The 21,264-nt window shown below is 34.3% G+C and overlaps 1 protein-coding gene across 1 annotated transcript in view; it reads right to left on the bottom strand.

The window, feature by feature from the left end:
* The window catches only part of TRDN (triadin), a gene marked incomplete at both ends in the record, with an annotated part of 274,757 nt that overhangs the window by 92,171 nt on the left and 161,322 nt on the right, over positions 1-21,264 (bottom strand). Inside the window, 7 exons of the mRNA XM_084258151.1 lie at positions 676-723; positions 7,547-7,573; positions 10,460-10,486; positions 10,609-10,641; positions 13,982-14,002; positions 14,740-14,772; positions 20,188-20,217. Of these exons, the coding sequence (XP_084114277.1) occupies positions 676-723; positions 7,547-7,573; positions 10,460-10,486; positions 10,609-10,641; positions 13,982-14,002; positions 14,740-14,772; positions 20,188-20,217 (219 nt within the window). The remainder of the gene's footprint in view (positions 1-675; positions 724-7,546; positions 7,574-10,459; positions 10,487-10,608; positions 10,642-13,981; positions 14,003-14,739; positions 14,773-20,187; positions 20,218-21,264) is intronic.

Here is a 21,264-nt window from a genome sequence, read left to right as displayed (position 1 = left end):
ATTTTAAAATTATCTATAATATCTACAGTGATACCACCTTTCATTTTCTCATATTAATGTTTGTTTTTTCTCTTGTTTAATAAGTTTTCATAAAGGTTTATCAATTTTATAAGCTTTTTTATAGAGATTCTGATTTTGACTTATTACATTTCCTATTGTACACTTTAATTTCTATGTCATTAATTTCTGCTCTTATACCTATGGCTTTATAGGTGCCTCTCTTTTCCTTTCTCCTTTTCCTAATAAACCTTTCCTTTTAAAATTAAAAAAAGTATTTTTTCTCATATATTTTCTTGCACAAACATCATTTCTTTAAGTTCTCATCAAAGTTTTGTTTGAGCCAGTATATTTAAGGCGGCATATTAATTTTGAATGCTCTGTAGGTAACTTAGAAAGCTGCATTTCTTCAATTTTTCAAAAACAACTTGCAACTGAACTATAATTACCAATTTTGGTTTATGACCCTAAAGGAAAAAGCTATTGGCATTAGAATACTGCAGACAAAACCTTGTTAACATAGATGCTAATAAACTTGTGCAAAGTGGGTTTGTTCCTCTATCAAAAAATAGTAAAATCAATCAATTGAGCTGTTTTAAGAGCATCCAACAATACCATCAGTTAGAAACCTTAGTAGAAGTTACAGTCATGACATCTTTTTCTTTCAGCTACATTTACCTTTTTTAGTTGAGGCAGCACCAATTTCTTCTTTGGCTCTTTCAGTTTCTGCAATTTCAGATATGAAAGAATGAGAAATGGGCATCAGATATGCCAGGTAGATATCTTACTGTAAGTCAGACAAGAGTAAAACTGCCTACCGGATAAAACACAAGGAGCACCCAAGAACAACGCAAGCAGCAAAAAAGTCATGCTATAAGGGGCTTATATAGTTGTTTAAACTGATGAACTTCCTTAAGTAGCAGTGCAGAAACTCTTTCCAGATACAACTCTGTGATATTAAAATTTTATGCTTACATATGAAGTGACCATAAAAAGTGGCTTATTCCATAAAATATATTGGAATGCTAATTGATGAATTTATATTCAAATCTTTAATAGCCTAAGAGTTGTGGGAAAGAACATTTGAATAGCTGTCTTTGTCTATTTAATTTGGGGGATGGCAAACATAATTTGACTTCAATTGGCTCTATATTATAAAAGATTAGCCACAATATTATAGAAATCTCCATTTGAATATTGCAGAGAGAGGGAGAGAGAGAGAATTAAAAAGCCAAAATGGCTTTTTTTTAGAGTTTCTCTCAATATCTATAGTGAGATAAGAGAGCTTCCCTGAACACATCATCTAAAATGCTGGTATGGGGCCTCCCTGGTGGCGCAGCGGTTGAGCGCTGGGTTGCGAAGCTGCCCGCAGCCTCTGCGGTGCCAGGTTGGATCCCTGGCTGCTCCCCGGTCACCGGAGGAGGGTCCCGCATGGCGCGCAGACCTCTCCTGCCGCCCGCTGCTCCCCTCAGCAGTGTACTTCGTACTTCCGTACTTCTGCCTGCTCTGCTCCCCGCCCAGGCTCTGGTGAATTCTCTCACCCTCCCGCACTTCTGACTGTACCCAGTGCTTGTATAAATAAATAAATAAATCTTTAAAAAGGGGAGGTTCCCTGCCCCACCCAAGGGAGGGTGGAGCTAAGCAGGAAGAGGAGAAGCTGCAGAAGAGACTGAGGAAGGAAGCAGGATGGAGCCTAGAGACATGTGAAGAAACTGCACTTGTCTTTTGGTCGTGGACTGGGTGACACAGATGTGGGTGAGACCTGTGGGGAGGTGACAATGGCAGCTTTTATCTTGATGTTGATTTTGCTCTTTTCCTTCCGGGCTTGTCTGGTAGTTTCTGACCCTTTTCTGTGGGTCCCCACTGGAAGATGCTTTAGACTTGTGGCAGGCTTTGGGGCCTTGCTCTGGGCCGATCCCATATGAATGGACTTTTACCCACGAGGGGACGGGTAACTTTGGGTGCTTCATTTAGAAACTAGACTCTTTGCCTTACCTGTATTGTTTCCTAGTTTTATTAAAGTTCCTTCCCATTAAAGTCTCCTATGTTTTGTGTTGATGCGGCGGATGGCAGAACCCATTTAGAATAGGCAGGTTTGCGGGGTTTGGGCTGCCCCTCTCCCTGTCCTATAACAGATTCAAGGCTAAAGTTGAACTTTCTTCTAGCCCATTAGAAAATAAGAATAATAATAATGATCAATGAAGTTTTATGAACTTAATTTACTCATTTTATTAACTTTTTATTATTTGAGGCTATTCTACTCAGTCATTTTTATTTTTACTTTTATTCTTATTAGTATGTATATCTCCCTCACACATCTACAATGGAGACTCCAGGAACCACCAAAATAGGAATCTCCATGTCCCCTTTCCTTCCCTGTACTACAGTGGGAGAAATATAATGGAAAGGAGGCTTTCACATCACTCTCAGGTTTTAATTCTAAAAGCGTCACCATTTGATTTGAACCTGGCAAGAAATTAAGTAAATATAATCTCCTGCCGACAGTATTAAGATCCTGAACTCAAAGACTAAACAGACTCCTGGCTATTACATGCCTTTCAGATAAAGGCTTTATAGTTTTGAAACTCTGCATACCTCCATCACCTAGCAGCACTGTTAAAACTTAGACACTATACCCAGAGGTCTGACTCAGCAGATCTGAGACACACTTGAGAATGTACACTTCTAAACATATTTCCAGGTAATGCTGATTCTGCTACTCAGGACCCTATTTTGGAAATTGATTCCCCGAGGTCCCTAAGAGGTATTTGCAACTAATTCCTCCTATGACTTCCATTTACTACCAGGAGTTGAGCTTCTAGCACAAAACAGAATTTACAAAACTTCTTACTGCTTTGCCAGCATCCCTCCACTGTGCCATCTCTTCATCATACACAGTGACCTAAATCTTAGCCTCTTATGAGAATATGCACTTTGCTTTCATTTTTTAACCAAATCCCAGTTTCTGAAGGACACTGCACCCCCTAAAAGCTGTCTTCTAAATTGATCTTTTTTTTTTAATGTCCAATAGACCAAAGTGTCTAAAGGTAAGGTGTATATCCTCTTTTTTTCTTATGACTTCTTATAGATTGTTATTTCCTTCCTCCAAATCCCAGTTCTTTTGAAGACACCTATCAGGCTGCACCAAACTCTATCCCTCTTTCCTTTTGTCTTTAACCTTGTGCCTAGGCTCATTTCATGGAATGTTTGTGCCCATAGTTATCATCTTTTCCACTACTGCAGTAAGATTTCATTAAGAAGCACTCTGGCTGCACATTAGAAGAGACTGGGTATTTCTTATGAGTCCTTGGAATTCAGATGTTACAGATCTGTGGGGTATGCTATAGAGTCTTGCAACTTTAAGATTTTGAGCTAATGAGTTTGGAATGAGGTATTCTTATATTTGTAAATGTCCTGACAGATTATAATATATAACTAGGATTGGGAGTCACCAATACTGTCCATATAACCACATGATCTCTCATTTGCTTAACCTCCTCACTGTGAAAATGTAGAGACACCACTTCTTTAATCATTACCACCAACATACTCTTGGACTTTCCTTTGCTGCCAAAAATTAGATTCAAAAATTCTATTCCATTTCAAAATAAATTACTCAAGAACCTCCTCCTCTAAATAGCACTGACCCAGTGATTTCATTCCTTTGCTATTACCATCTCTTCAGATATCAAGATCTTCCTCACATGCTCAATTTTCTTCTCACCAAGTTTATATTGAAATGAACTATGGTTAGATAACTCACATATTGTCTCTTTTCATAGTCATCTGCTCTCTTAGTTTCTTCTATCTTTAAGCTGTTGAGTGACGAAACAGAATTTGATTCTTATATTAGATTTTTGCTCAAGTAGAGTTTGTTTTAGGTGTTTTTTTTTCCCCTCTCTCTAAATGGAAAACTTGTTTAAATGTCCACCAATACTGTTCTATCCTTTAAAACACAATATCAGGAGGTTATTTTAGTAATATAACCCAGGACACATTGTCCTGGTGTAAATAATCACACTTCATAGTGCTATTTTGCTATACCCATTGTAACATGAAAATTTGTACTTGCTATCCCATTCGAAATCCTTTCTGCCTCCTTCTTGCTTCCTCACTCTAAAATTCAGTACTGATTCTATTTCTGCTAGTACTCATCTGTGTAGCTTGGATACCTTTGAATCAACATCGATGAGCATCTCTGAAATCTGAACTATGACATTTTCCAATTTGGTGCTGACCTTGTCTTCATATATGGGATTAAACAAGAAGCACGTCTTGCTCTACTACCTAAATTAGTCCCAATTCTCTCACACTCTAGTTTTCCTATTATTTAAACATCCTAAACCCATCATCTTAATGCTGTTATGAGTACTTTTTTGAGTTCATTCAGACAACATCATCTGTGTCTTGGGTAGTGATCATATAATTTATTATCCAAACTGAGCATGTAAAAGGTGCTAGTTATAATTATTCTAGAATAATATGAGTAAACCCAGATTCTACTAAAAGGATTAAGATAAAGTCGTATATGACAGGTGATCCAAACACAGTCCATCTGATATCTGGTCCAGTTAGTTCAGGCCCACAGAACTGTCTCCCAGTAATTTCTATCCCAGAATATTTAAAGCCTTGAAAGTCATGACACTTCTCATACTAAAAATATATTATGCCCAAATATTCTGAAAAAATTAAAAGGGACTTAATGTTTTAAAAGTTTTGTGTTTTCAGAGATCAGGTCATAGTTATGATTCAGCTTTAGATATTGAAACATAGTTACAAGAATAAGCATAGTTTGATTTGATAGCTAAGCATTTCACAAATTACATGGGTTAACTCAAGAAATAAAAAATGGTGATTGCTGCAATTTCATACCAGCTTGGACCCATGATTAAAAATAACTGGGCTTTGGCCCTGATTGGTGTTTGGTGACTTTTTTACTCAGAGTTTAAACTGATCACTCACTGGTCAAACAAGCACATGGAATACATGAGGAGAGTCCCAAGGTCCTTGGCATGGGGTACAGTGATCCGTGGCAGTGCTTCTTTAGGGCTTAAATAACACTGGTTATTTAAGTGTTCTTTAAACAAAAGGTGAAGATGAAGTCACCTATATTTGCTAAGTATTGTCTACTCCATTCTTTCTTAAAGATTTGCCATAGACAATGTTAAAGATCTCAAAAGCCCTGGAGGATAAAGAAATACTTCTTTGGTCCTCTTCTTGCCTGGGAGTGACTAATCATATTGTCTGTCCCTATGTCATAATCTAATCTGGGTAGGGATAGGGAACTGCAGGGAGGGGAACTAGATCTGTGGCAGAGTCTCTGCATACCTCTGAGCCATATTTTCACTTTGCATGTACCATTATAAAGAAATATGTGTTGATTTGTAAAAATTATCAACCTAGGTTTGGCTTCCTTATTTGGTCTAAAGCACTCTTCCTCTATACATAACATTGGTGACTCATAATTTTATATGTGGAGGCATTAAGTGCCCCTCTTTAGCACTACATCAATGAACCTGAAATGTTTCCATTTACTTCAAGTTCTTGGTACCATGATAACCTCTACTCTGAATTAATACAGCTCCTGAGCTTGTGTGTGAAATTCAGTATTTTTCCTACAATGAATTTGGTTTCCTTAAAACCTAACACAAGCGATTCTAAACCAATAAGTCAATCCACATTCTAGATATTTTCTTTAAGTAAGGGCTAGTGACAAATTGCTCTTTATTTTTCCATGGATTTGTTCTTAATCTTGTGCAACTCATCTATTCTTTTTATCTCAGTACCATGGCATTGTATCACATACAAAGTTGATGTTAATTAATCTATACATCTCACTCTCATTTGCTTTTATAAATTTGAGAAAGTATAAAATCTTATTGTGAATGTTCAAGTTCTGTACATAATACTATGCGAATAATACTCTAAGGGTGATTTAAGGATTTTTCAAGAGCATTTGTAAATATATGCATTCTCACATTAGCCATTAAATTTTATAAATAGCCCAATGTACATAGCAGTTACATAATAATTCTTCCGTCATATGGTTTAAAGTACAAAAATCAGTTCTAAGTTGGAGAATTGACCAGTCACTACACAATTTAAACAATTTGTGAATTATATGAAATTAATTTTGTAATGAATAAGTTCTATGTCTATGTCAAATCAAAAATCTCTCACCCATATAGGGAGTTGAACATTGCTTTGAAACATCTATATTGGGTGTAAAATGATTTGGCAACCTATTTGCTATTTTCCTGCAAAACATGCTGATCTCTTCAAAACCTGATTGAACTGCATTTCATAGATAGCATAACTTACAGGAATATTTTATTGCAAATGAATATTTTTATCTATACATATAATTTTTCTAGGAGCAATCTTCAATCTAACGTTCTCTAACAGTGCTGCAAAATTGTCAGTTGTGTTTTATATATTTTCTTGATTATGCATTTTTACAGACTAAGTATTACCATACTAAAGACTACATAATGTACAGTTCCAATCAGCTTTACATTCAACTAAAAAATTTTATGGAAATAAAAATGGAATTTAGATTCATGTCAAACCTCTCTTAAATTCTTAGTTTCTATATGATTATTTCCAACTGTAATTTTAAAAAGAACATTCTCACCAAGTTGCCAATATTATAATTTTCTGATAAATTCACCAATGATATACTCTGTCAAAAAGCAGCACTAAGTGAAGCATGTATTTGTTTTATGTATTACTATATTCATTAATATTTATGTAGCTCTAAGCCAAAAGCAGAAACATTTACAACAGAGATAGAACTGAGATTTTACTATAAATCAATATACAAATAGATATTAATGGTAAATCTTTTCTAAAATTGAATATAAGCTATTTTGCCTAAAATAAATTTTATTAATGACAATTTGTTAGGTATTGACTGAACTGATGAATATCAACAAAGAAATTAGTATTTCTCCCTAAATTTATGGCTAACGTGACTATTGATGCAGATGCCATAGTATATTATAGTTATCAGTCCATGTTTTATAATGTGTGGATAGAAATTTTAAAGGGAAATTATGACATTTTAAGGGAAATGTTCATAAAGTCACAGGAACTTCATTTAATAAAGTTGCAGGAACTTGAAGTCACAGTGACTTTCATTGGTAGATAAACTATATTTCCTACTGCTTTAATCTAGTGATTAAACATTTGGAACTTAAATCTGTTGTGTTTAAAAAAAAAAAACAAATAGAGCACTATCACTCTCCAAATTGGGGGGAAAATCCAAACAACTCAAAAAAAGAGTATGACCAGGGGAAATGACCATTTAAAATGAAAACACTGTATACTACTACTACTACTACTAATAATAATAATAATAATAATAATAATGAATTCACAGAAAAGGATGAATATTATACATATTATTTCAATGCAACAAATAATCATAACAAGAAACATGTGTTAAACCAGCCTCAAAAATCAGCATTAACATTATCTTTATCAGAAAACCTGAATCAGTAAATTGCTAACATGCTTTATTTTAGTATTTTAGTCTTACTCAACATACTTGCTTTTACTTGTTTGTCACTTGGAGCTGTTAAGGAGAAGAAGTGATAGGGTCTAAATTAACTACAATTCTATTTCTCTCTCTTTAAATAGTTTTAGGTTTATTTAAAAATTTTAAAAGGCTATTATAACCTTTGAAGCCATAGAAAATAATAAGTCTGATTAAGAAAATGCAACATTTTGATATGCTTTAAATATATTTCATAAACCATATATTTTTTCTCTGCTATGTATACATCTTGTCCCAACACAAAATGCCCATTCATGATATATTCACTCTGTTTCCCATTTGAAATTATCTTAAGAATCTTCTAGCCTCCATATACAAACCAATTTACTCCCTTAAAGAGTATACACTGGTATGAAATAATTCAATAAATTGAAAAAATATACGATGAAATCAATTTTTTCAAAACACCTAATTACTGCTAAGTTGCTACACTGTAATCACACTCCATAACAGAGGATGATTTCGAGCACTTCAAATTATATTTTGTAGGTTTGCTATTATAAAATACCATTCAACTATTAAAACTCTTAGAATTGGTTACATCAAGTCATTCTGCATTTCTCTCGTTTGCATGTTTTTATAATAATGTGTTCTATTTCTGCTTCCTGACATGCACATAAAGTGAGAACATGTATGATGTCCACTTGTGGGAATGTTTCCACTGAACAATTAGGCTGCTCTCTGTAAGGGGAAAAAAATCTGTTGCCCAAGGATAAATAATATCAATGTCAATGTGAAGTGGTAAAATGTGTGATTATTTCAGCTTATCAATTATTTGAAAGCCATTAATATTTTAAGTGTTTAAATACGATATCTATTTGATAGTTCTTTTATTGCACAAATCATTATCAAGTGCCCACTATGTGCCTGACACTATTATAGGCACTCCGTGGTTAAAGAGATATACAACAATATTTATCCTCTGATTTTTGACCATTTAAAGTTGAAAATCATTAAAAGAAAAGGTAATTTGATTATAACAGTGTGGTAAGTGCTGTCATAAAAGAAAGAAAATGATGCCATATTAACTAGTAGGAGAAACACCTAAATGGATTTGAGTTGTCTGAGGAAGTTTCATACACTTGAAAGAAGAATAAGATGTGACTTTGAACTTGTGCTTTTCTGTGGTCTATGGCAAGAGAAGGAATAGAGTTGAACTATATTTGGATAATTATTTAGCCAATATTGAATTAATGATATTTCCATGTAAATACAATAAAATTGAGGGGTAATTAATGCACATTGTATGAGACCATGACCATCTACAACACACACACACACACACACACAAAAACTCAGTGACAGTCCCTGGGTAAAACTTTGCCAGGTAAGATCTGCAAGTGGTGTTTTTTTAACAAGATGGGTAAATAAATTTCAGAAAATTTTATTTTCATTTGAGACAACAATGAAAAACTATATGCTAGAAAACTTCAAGAAAATGAGGCCCTCCCTGGTGACACAGTGGGTTGAGCGCAGCACTGTGAAGCTGTCCACACCCTTTGCAGCTCCGCTTCGATTGTCGGCCAGCCAGGGAGATTCCCACATGACACAGCAGGCCTCTCCTGTCTAGTGGGCTGCTCTCAGCAGTGTATTTCGGTCCTTCTGCCTGTTCTGCTCCCTGCTCTGTCTCTGGTGAATTCTCACACCCTCCCACACCTCTGGCCCGTAACCCAGTGCTTATATAAATAAATAAATCTTAAAAAAAAAAATAGAAAACCTCAAGAAAATGATTCAATATTTATAATAATTACTTGCTAGTGTTTGTGTATTTGCTTTATTGGTTGCTTCTTGATCTGTTACAAGACAACCCCAACGTGAAATGTGTTGGAATGAGTGTGGGTGAGGACCTGCGTGCCTAAAGGGACTTACAATGAGACTCAACTGGGGGCACACACACAAAAGTTTTAAAAAAGGGCTTATTTATAAAAAGGGGAAATGAGAGGAATAACCCAGGGAGAAAGATATTCACATATATATATGTGAATATATATATAGATGAATGCTTCCTACCAGTTCCGCTGAGCTGGGACTCCAATTGCATGCTGGAAGGCTGGGGAAAAACCAACAACTGCCCAGGCTCACGTGTCTCTGGTTATATACTAAGCCTGGCTGCTTAAGTCTATGCTCAGTTCCCAGCAACCCTCCCTTCGGTGGTGATAAAATTATGGGATTTGTTGTCCTTGGTGTCCCGGATCTCTTTGCCCTGAGGTGGGGGTGGAGTCCATAAAACCCAAGTTTGTGGAGTTCCTTCAGGACATCCTCTCCCCAACAGATTTTGTTTTATTCCTTTAAATATAAATATATAGAGGACAAAATTTGCCTCAACTTTCATTGCAACTCCCCTGAGTACTCAAGAAATATCTGTAATTAACATTATGAATAGGAAGTGAATATTTGCTAGAACTGAGTACTCCACTTTCTAAAAGGAAGATAACATCAGATTCAATTATAGAAAGTGTTTTTGATTTTTTAAATTATATTTTTGTTTTTACTTTACTTTTGTTTTGGTTGTTCTTTACACTAAACTGTAAAACACTGCACAAATATATACAGCAGGGATCTTAGGAAACTGCAGATTCTGAGTCAGTATTTCTGGGGTGGGTCAGCGATTCTGCATTTCTAAGAATAAACTTCAGGTGAGTTTATTTGTGTCACAAAAAATCAACACACTTGATGCTGTTGATTCACAAAATATATATTTGAGTAGCAAGAAGGTAACATATTGTGTGGCTTTTATTATTTAAAACTGCACTGGTGTTAATTATGTCGAGAATTTGGACAAAAAGACTGGGAGATGGATGGATTTCTGTCCTTTCCTATAATGACCCTTCCTACCTGTCTGAGACTTCAATGTCAATAAGGTCTGAGTGTTAGAAAGTGCCCAGCAAGACCAGTCTGACTCACCTGAATGCTCCCTCTTCGGTGATTTTGCTGTACAGAACAAGAAAATTTTAAAAAATCAACATTTCATGTCACTAGATTCAAATTCAGCATTCAGTTGCAAATGAGTCAGTATATTTAAAATGAGAATAGAGAAATTTAAAATCAATTACCTGTTTCCACCTGTTTTTCTTTCTTTTCTGGTTCTGAAATATTATTATTATTATCATTATTATTATAATTATCATTACTATTATTCCAAATGTATGTGCCACATTTAAATTGTTTCAAAACAAATAGACATGATATATTAACGCTGTAGAACAGCAACTAATAATAACACAAAAAACTAACATTGTATATTGAATGTCTTTCTTTTCCCCCTTCAGATTTCTCACAGAATATCATGAAAATATTCTGAAATTAGATGAATTAAAATCTTTCATGGATGATAAAGCAGAAAAATTAAAAAAAGGTCTACAAAGGATCAAGAAAATTTTAATTTGCCATCATATTAGATCAAGATGAAATTAGTTTGGGATTAAATAATTAGTACAGAGTATAATTTTTACAGCTGTTTTAAATTAATTCTCAGAAGACACAGATGGAGATATTTCACATGGACTTCCTCTTTAAGGTAAAATCTTCTCATATTAAAGATAATTGTTTACCTAAGATAAGGCTTTGCTGAAGCAATTTTAGGACACTAAAAAAAAATAAGAATTTTCAGAGGGAAGCAAAATACACTTCGCTTGTTTTTTTAGGACAAATACTGTTTATAAAAGAACACCTTTGAGATAGTGCTTTTTAAAGAAAGTTTTGTCAATACTGTATAAGACAAAGCATTATTTTGAGCTCAAATTAAGCTGAATTTACATTATAATGAGCACAAATTTTATATGAAGTGCTTTTATATATATATTTGTATTTCTATTTATTTTGCCTTGACAATTTTATGGAATTAATTTAAAAGACAACTTTCAAGAAATGTTTTATCATACACACCTTATCTGATTTTTATAGAAAAGGTATTGAAAGAGTTCTTAAAGTTTCAATTAATGATTACATAATGAAAAATAGAAGATGTTTATGCTAAAAAAATTCTAAGAACTACATGTTACAAAAATAAGTGTGTCGGGCCTCCCCGGTGGCGCAGCGGTTGAGCGCTGGGTTGCGAAGCTGACCGCAGCCTCTGCGGCGCTGGTTCGATCCCCGGCTGCTCCCCGGTGCTGCTCCCCTCAGCTGTGTACTTCGGTCCAGTTCTGCCTGCTCTGTTCCCCACTCTGGCTCTGGTGAATTCTCTCACCCTCCCGCGCTTCTGACTGTACCCAATGCTTGTATAAATAAATAAATAAATCTTTAAAAAAAAAATTTAATTAAAAAAAAAAACAAAAATAAGTGTGTCATTGAATCTTCTATGATCAACTCACCCATCTCTCAAATGTATCATTTTGTTTATAAGTTTGTATCTATGATGTATAAGGCATAATGTATCCACTCCCAAGATAGACTACAGGCAGTAAAGTAAATAAAATAGATGACCAAATACTACAAGTCAAAAGGATTTAGTGGAGGTGACATAGCTAAACAGTAAATATATTACTAAATGATGTCTGAAAAACATGGGGTCTTTACATATATTGTTTAATTTATTGATGAACTGAATCACCAATTATAAAATATTTCTAAACAAACATAAAGCAAACAGTGCAAAAAATCAAAGCAAATTTGGGTACTCAAGAAAATTGAATAAGAGTTACATGTGTGATTTCAAAGTTAAAATAGTTGAGCTGCAATCATATCAGAAAGTCATCATATTGGTAGAAAAATATGTGTTAATTTGGAGCAATATGTAAGAAGACTTTTGAAAGCATTTATAATATGGGGTAATTCCAGATGTAATTAATAAATTAACTTTAATAAATATAATTTAAAATTTAATTCTATAGCAATTGCTAAATCATGCCTATGGTTGAGTTTTGTTTACTTTTAATAATGAATGATAACTCACATAAATTTGCAAAAATATCATCAGTAATGTCCCTTATACTCTTCTTACCCTTTCTTTAAATTTATTTTTAGATTAAAAATGAGAACCTCATATGTGTAGTAACTAGAAAATAAAATGCAAAATAAGAACATAGGCTTGGAGGTCGATAATTAAATGATCGATAATCAAAAATTCTAAGGTATAACAATAATGAAACTATATCTAGATGATAAACCAGAACAAATAATTTCATTTGAAAAGAACTGATAGTTGTTTTAAGAAATTTTCCCTTCTCCCTAATAGTGCTCAGGTCACAGTTCACAGACCATTCTGAAAGGGGAAGCCATGGGGAAGTAAATAAGTGTCTGAGAAGGCATGTTTATTTATTACATATATTGGTGCTCTGAAGATTGCAAAGGAGCCACAGTGTGTCTGCAGGAACTTTTAAATCACAGAGGCAATAAAGTGAGGACCTTAAGGTCATGTACATATTATTTAATACTGTTTTTCTAGTCTCCAGCCATCTTCCACTTTCCTTCTGGTGCAATAGTTTATAGAGTGGTTTCTGTACCTGTGTGCCAGTGTTCTTCAGCAGCTGTGCATACACATAAATCTGGACCTGAAGGAACACAGCCTTCTCTATAGATAGATTGCTCCCCCTGGCTGAGTTGTAGTATAATTTCATCATTTTCTCCACAAGATATTTTAGAAAATTTTTATGATGGAGAATGCCTTATTGTCCTAATCTTTTACAGAATCACATATACATATCTTTTAAAATTGCTGAATGTCTTGACAGAGACGTTAAACTATCTGTTAATATTAAAACTCTATGTAACTAGAAGTGAGAGATTTTTAATGGTTATACAAAATTAAATTGTTTATTTTTTGTTTTTGTTTATTCAATATTACCTATATTCTTCAGAGGCAAACACATGTGCCAAAGACTAAGCTCAAGGCATCAGACTGTATTGTATTTTTAGGAATCAGCATTGATATTGAGTATTAAAGCAACAGTGGATGCTGCCTAAGGTAGGGATCCCAAGCAATATTATTCTACCAGCTCATCATGCTGTTGGAGGAAAATCACATTATGAACAAAATATATCATGTACACATGCTAAAATATTTATGGATTACAAGAATAAAGAAAATAGGAAAAAGGATGTAAAACTAGCATGAAGTTTTTCCCTTCTGTCTCTCCTATTATCTAATCAGATTATATCTAACCAGATTATAGGGACTGCATTTACACTAATATAAGACAGCTTTGGTTCATGGAATGCAGTTGTATTTTTGGTTAGGAGGTTGTGGGTAAAATTATTAGATGTTTGCATGGATTTGAAAAAGATTCTAAGAATGATTGCCATGCTTTTCCATTCACTCTGACACCAAATCCTTCTGCAGCAAATCCTTTTATATTATTTCATTCTGACAAAAAGCAACAAATGAGAGTTACATGCACTTAGAAAACATGTCTAGGTAAACCAGCAGTCCAATAATAGTAGTAAAGAAAAAAATAGATACACAAATATATTTTGCATGCATTTCCTTACTTTTTCCCTTGGGTTGTTCTGCTGAATGAAATAAACAGAAAACCACTGTTCTTATAACCTTTAAAGATCAAATTTACTATACAAGGAAATTGGTTAGACTGTAATTTTTGCCAGTATCCACCCTTATTTTGTCTCCTTAAATTTCATAGCGAGTGCACTCTGAAGAATTTTCAGTTCTCATAAGTGTATTCATACTTTAATTAAAAATATTATTTGACAATTAATACAACAGTACTATTTAACCACTTCAATGATTCATACCTTGCAATCTTTTTAAACATGTGTGAACACACAGACATGTACATATGTGAACAAGTATAGGAGAAACACCTAACTGCGTTTGGCAGATAGATGAGTTATAATTCAAGACTTAAATGATTCAGTTTCTAATTGATGTTGGTGTGTTCATTAATTGAATTTATACTTTCTAATAAAGCAATTCTTGTTCAGAACATTTCTTGTTCGATTACTTGTCAAGCAAGCTTTTTTAAAAACACATATGCAATATTTGTGCTTTATTACTGCTAAATATTTCTTGTGTGCTGTCAGATTGATAATATTGCTGTGATATCATCGGCAATTACAAAATATCAATCACATTGTCAGGAAAGATTTAATTCCTCTCATTCTCTATCTAACTCAATAGTTTTCTCTTTCTCCTCTATCCCACAAATAATTATTTCTTCTATGTTAATTCCTGAAGAATTAATGTAGGAATTCATCAACTATAAGAAGAAAAAAAGAACTATTTCTAATACCTTCTGCAGCAGGGGTTTTTGCTTTCTTTGAATCTGAAAATAAAAGATAAATTATTGATAAAGTATATATGATAAATCAACATCTGATTAGTCACAACAAATTATTCATACAATGAAATAATTTTCAACAAAATGGTTTGATTATTTATAGAATGTGAGGTCTTAAGAGAAATTATACTGTTTATGAGTGGATGGCCTCAAAGTGATGAAAGAAGTAAGAAACTTGAAATATAAATATAGGAACATATCCTGAATCTACGTATTTACATGATGTTACATTACACCTATAAAAGTTAATGACCTTTAAGAGACAAGCAAACTGAACAATCATTTAAGCTAGAATAGAAACAGGTTGATGTTGGCTCATTGGTTTTGATGACATATAATTACATTTAGGAAGTACTCTGCAGAAATGTGTATTTTTAGTTTTAGGGATGTTAAGTGTAGATCTGACAAATTTATTATTTTCTAATGGAGGCTTAGAGTAGAAAATTTGGGATGGGGTCTTCACAAGGCCAGAAAATAGATGTGGGGATAGAAGTAATTAATATAGTCATTAAAACTGCTGTAGAAATGAAAAATCCTTAGGTGGGGACTACTACAGAAATATCCCTAGGCATGGACCAGAGGTGGGAATATGGATATTGCGGGCCCTTAAAGAATCATCAGCCCTTACAAATTAACCAATCACACCCTAGAAATGATTGATTTAACAATAGATATCAATTTCACAAAGAACCTTTCCTCTGAAAGAAAAACTACATTAGAACAATTCCTGCCCTAGAAAAATGCAGTTTTCCTCCTCAGATTGCCCACCTGTGTCTAATGCAGGATTCTCTTTTAACAAAGTTTTCATTTTGAAAAGCAGCAGTAGCAGCAGCAGTAAGTAGCATTAACAGCTCTGTCCAGATGGACAATAATGGAAGACAAAGTAAATAAGAAAGGAAAACCAATAGAGTGGCCATGGGACCATGGCCACAGTCCCCATGACCAATGAGAGGCTAGTAAGAATTCTGGGAATGCAAAAATGGGGCAAACAGAATCAGGTAGGCCACCTCCTGTTCAAAAGATCCACTGAAACCTGATGTCCCAGCAGATAGTAACTGGCAGAGAACAACTCATGAAAAAACCCTGGAAAAGAGGTTAAACAAAGAACCCCAAACCCTTCTTCCTGAGAGATATCTCCCATCTCACGCTCTGCTCTCTTGCATTTCAATAAATCTGCCTCTTCTGTTCTCCGCTCAGCTGAATTTTTTCACCCCACACTTCTGATTGGCACCCAGATATTAGACTGCCACACTTTGGCCTAAATTTTTGTTCAGAATATTTTATTTATCTTCTGTGATCCTCATTTTACCTCGTCTGTAATTAATTTGAAATTATCTGAATATTTTTAAAATTAGAATCATAATAATGAACTATGAGATGATAATTACAAATGGTAAGCTACTTTCTGACGATTCTATGGATTAAAACCTAGAAAACTAGACATTAAGTAATGATGCACGATAATAGGTGTAGGTATCCGACAGTGAGGTTGTGGTATCAGGTCTTTACAATGAAATAATGGACTTAAAATGTCCAAAGATTACAATGAGTAGGAGTCTATTCACAGAAGACCATTATATAGTCAACTGAGTTGTTTTATGAAAAAATAATAATCAATGATAACAGTGTGATAAAAATAATAACCAACTTCCATAACAGTAAGTATGAAATGGAAACACATGATGAGAAAATCAACTAGGGAAGTAACCTACAAAGTCATAAAATGAGGATTATTTGTGATGTAATAATTCCCCTTCCAGATATCTAAAGAGAAATATGTGCAATCACCAAAAAAGAATATATATATATAGAAAGATACTTTTTATGATATTCTGGAGTACTCTCTGAAAAGGACTGTTAAAGAATCCATATTATATCTTCATAGAAAAATACAGTCATTAAAATGTTTTACAACTTCTTTCTGAATTTCTGCTTTTCTGTACTAAGGATATAGTTTCATGTATCCAAGAGAAATAAGTAAACCTTTTTAAAAATAATAAATACTTGTAACAAAACATTTATTTGTTCAGCAAACATTTATTAAAACACTATTGTGTCCAGCATGACCTAGTAATAAAATTTTTTGAATTAGAATTTTCTTAATACTCCCCACCCCTAAGAATATAACTATAACTGAGAAAGGTAAATTATAATCTGAAACATAAATGCTTTGCAAGTCATTTGGGTAACTGTCCTAATCAGACAAGCAAATAAGGCAAATATACAGAAAAATACTAAACAATTTCATATAAGAACATGATAAATGTCATCTCATTCATATGCCTAACTACATATTAATAATAGGCAGTGGCAACTTCCAGTTGAAGACATAGATTCTTAAAGAAGGATAGCAGCTGAAAATATGAAGTGGATGGTTCAGTGGCTCATGTGAGTTATCAGTCAGTTTGGCTCCATATACTGGATTTCTGGAGTAGGATTTTTGCTTGCCTGAGAGATTATATGAGCTCCACTGAGCAATGTCTTGAGTGCTAAGGACAGCCAGTATGCAAAACACAGATCATGATTACATGGTCATTCATAAATACAATTGAAGACAAAAGTTGGGGAAAATGGTGGAACAGAGAGGATAAAGTGTAGCAGATTATTTATATCCATCCTATTATCCAAATAACATGATAATATTGGGTTGCTGTGGAAAGGAAAGTATAATATATGCATCTGTGGAATGTCTGCTTTTGTAATCTGCTTTCCTTCTCTTTAATAAGAACTGATAATGTATGCAATAGCAACTGTACCGACATGAATGAATAAAAAATAATATGAAATCAAGGGTCAGATAAAGTATAGCACTTACTGGGATAAAGTAATACATTTCATGAAGTAGAAAATAAAAATTATCAAGCCATGATGTAGCCAATTAGGTTTTTAAAAGTCTAATATGTTTGTTGTAAGAACTAGAGCTAAAGTGAAACTTACTTAAAATGTATCATAAAACCATGTGTTTTAGTTAGGAGTCAACAGAGCAGGAGATTATACAAGTATCTGAGCGATCAAAAAAAATATAATGCTTGGAACTGAAAGATCACATACTGGCCCTGAAGAGCTATTAGCACTGGCTGTTAATACTCATGCTATTAAACTTCATTATGCCCTCTCAGCACTCTGCTGAAACAGCTTAAAAATATAAAGGCTTATTTGGTGAATATACTTCCCTAAAGGCCATCTGCCCAATAATCTTTAACAACAGTTTTTTATCAAAAATATAGAGGCCCAAAACAGCTGTGATTTGAAAGTTGTGATGTGTATGCAATCTACTCATCACTCACTCATTTAAGCAATGTATTAGGTAGGATCTGTTATGTTCCTAAGTGATGCTAAAGGATATTTAAATGCCAATTGATAGTGAAGGTAAAAATTAACTCTCAATAGTCTACTGATGCAGATAATGAAATATTCTATTTCCTTTGTGGAAGTTGTCCAATGGACATCTTTATTTAATTACGCCATTTTTTGCATTGCCCTTCAGCATCATTCCACTTTATTTATTTATTTAAGATTTGTTTGTTTGTTTGTTTGTTTATACATACAAGCACTGGGTACAGTCAGAAGCACGGGAGGGTGAGAGAATTCACCAGAGCCAGAGCAGGGAACAGAGCAGGCAGAAGGATGGAAGTACACTGCTGAGGGGAGCAGCAGGCATCAGGAGAGGTCTGTGCGCCATGTGGGACCCTCCTCTGGTGGCCGGGGAGCAGCCGGGGATCGAACCAGCGCCACAGAAGCTGCGGGCAGCTTCGCAACCCAGTGCTCAACCACTGTGCCACTGGGGAGGCCCAGCATCATTCCACTTTAAATCTCAATTCTGAAGCTGCTTGATCTTGGGACAAATTTTCACTTGTATTTAATTCTACTAAAGTTGTATCGAGCAGTATATCTCAGCAGGCTAGTTCTTAGTGGAGCTGTATTCTTGAGAAGATAATGTGTTGGAAAAGCCCCAAGCATTCCAACACCTAGGAATTCATCAATGAAGCCAAGGTTAAAAGAATGAGATCCATCTGGATCTGATAGAGTAACTCAAGGAGCTGTTAGTGATCAAATATATGTAAGAGAAATTTCCAATAATTGGTTCTGATTCCCAGACCTAAAAAGCTCACTGGAAAATAAAACAACTCACAATATTTAAAAAAAATACTTTCTTCCTCAGAATCCATTGCCTAGGATGTAGAAAATTATGTGGTTTTGTGCTTGTTGAACAATGACCAACAAAAATATTTTTTCCCTCTCGTGTCTATTGACTAGTAGATTCCTGTTTAACAGAAATAGAATGTGAGCCCCAAATTATTATGATTATGCAAATTTCTGATGATACAAAATAAAAATATGAAAACTAACTCTGATTTTTTCTCAGATCATCTGAACACTAATTAAATATAATTGTCATTTTGAAAGTTAGATGTGATTGCTTATAGCTACAGGCTATTTTTACTGAGAAAATAGGCCTATATTAATAAACAGTAGAGCTACAGATCCTATGTACATGTTGTCAATGTGCATTAGAAGCATCTCTCTAAATAGAATCACAGTGACAAAGAAGATCTTAGCTTTCCCACAGTTTGTCAAAACTTCAGAAATTTCTTGACTACAGGAACCTGACTGCTTTTATTGGAGTAATTATTTTAGAAAACCTACAATTATAAATTCTTTTTCTGTCCCTTTGAAATATAAATCTTCTACAAACAGAAATATCTTTCTTAAAACCTGTGAGACATCCCTTTAAAATGTGATCTTGAAAGCAGATATGCACCCTCATACCCCAGCCTCTGTGGGAGCTTAACTTCCAGTAGTAACAACTAACAAACACAGATCTCTCCTCCCACTGTCCCCCAACCCCACCCACAACCTCCAGTAGTTTTCCACTAGTTCATCTGAGAGCTGAAACACTCTCTCAGGCTTTTGTTTCAGTAAAAAGTTTAGTTTCTCCTATTGCAACAGCTTTGACCCTTATTGCTATAGTCCTGAACAATATCTTCCTTGCCTATTTAAGTCTATCAGGTATAATTTAATTTGACAGACAAGATGTCCCATATTGGCACATCCTGACAAAGGGAGATTGATTATAACTTATTTATAACTTTATAGAACAAAGTATTATAGTTGCATGTCAGTATCATATATAAGTTAATATAGGAGAATGTGTCTATATTTTCCATTTTTTGAATTGAACAAAACTGACTGGAGGCCTGGGATTTTTGAAAGACTACATGATATCCCCTATATTTTGAGTAAGATTAGATTAAAATCACTTAAAGAAGTAGTTCATACTGTTGTCATGAAAAATGCATGGATAATAAACCCAAAGGGAATATAGGCAAGATGGCAGTCAAAGCCTTATTGGTAAACTGTTCACACGAAAGGCATGATATAATTTTGTATAAGACATACCTTCCTTCTTTTCATCTTTTTTAGCTGTTGCTGAAAAGTAAGAGAAAGAAAACAGTAGTAAAATAAATTACTTTTTCAGAATGAGAATATATTCTACATAGTAATATATTCAGTATTTATCTATGCATTAATTAATCCAACCAAATTTATAATAAGAGAATAACCTGAAAATATTATTTAAGGTTTAATTAATTCAGATACAACAGAAAAATTAAAACAGTACTGATATGTATAGAGAAGTAAAATACTATAAACATTTTAGGTTTTAAATTTTTACATCTACCAAAAAAACACAATCACCTCAAGAGAAATATGACTATACACACACACTCACACACAAATACTAGTGCTATTTCATAAATAATCTATACAGGGCCTCCCTGGTGGCACAAGGGGTTAAGTCTCACCACTATAAAGCTATGAAGCTATCCGCAGCCTCTGCAGCACAAGTTCAATCCCCAGTCAGCCAGGGAGCCACTCACCTGGTGCACCAGACCTCTCCTATCTTGCCCGCTGCTACCCTCAGCAGTATATTTCAGCCAATCTGCCTGTTCTGTTTCCCATTTTGTCTCTGGTGAATTGGTGAATCCTCTCAGCCCTGGAACCTCTGGCCTGTGCCCCAGTTCTTGCATAAATAAATAAATAAATAAATAAATAATCAATCTGTGCCTAATGTGCAACCCTCCTAGGCCAAGTAAGTTCACTGTTGATTCACACAAATGGAAGACAAATCATGGAGCCTCAGGTGTGCCTGACATCCTTTCATGCTGAAACAGGGACCATATACACAGTCAGGGAGAGAAAAAGGGAAAGACTCCTCACCCCCTTTATCATGTTAAGTGTTTATAGCCACACAATTGATACGTTGTTGTACACACAAGATCCATTTGCTATTTGGTGGATTTCCAAAAAGTGGAAAACATAATCCCTACATTTCAAGGATAGTGGCTGTCTGTTGTCTGGAAGGTGAAAATAGCCTGATTTAACTCATTTTCCTTACATTAGCGACTGATGTATTTTATAGCAGTGGGCAATATACATTTATATTTACAGTAGCAGTTTATATCATGTCCTTTT

This window comes from Talpa europaea (genome assembly GCF_964194135.1).
Source record: "Talpa europaea genome assembly, chromosome: 2".
In the NCBI taxonomy this organism is placed as follows: domain Eukaryota; kingdom Metazoa; phylum Chordata; class Mammalia; order Eulipotyphla; family Talpidae; genus Talpa; species Talpa europaea.
The sequence above is the reverse complement of the archived record's forward strand: the minus strand, read 5'-3'. Positions and strand labels throughout refer to the sequence as shown.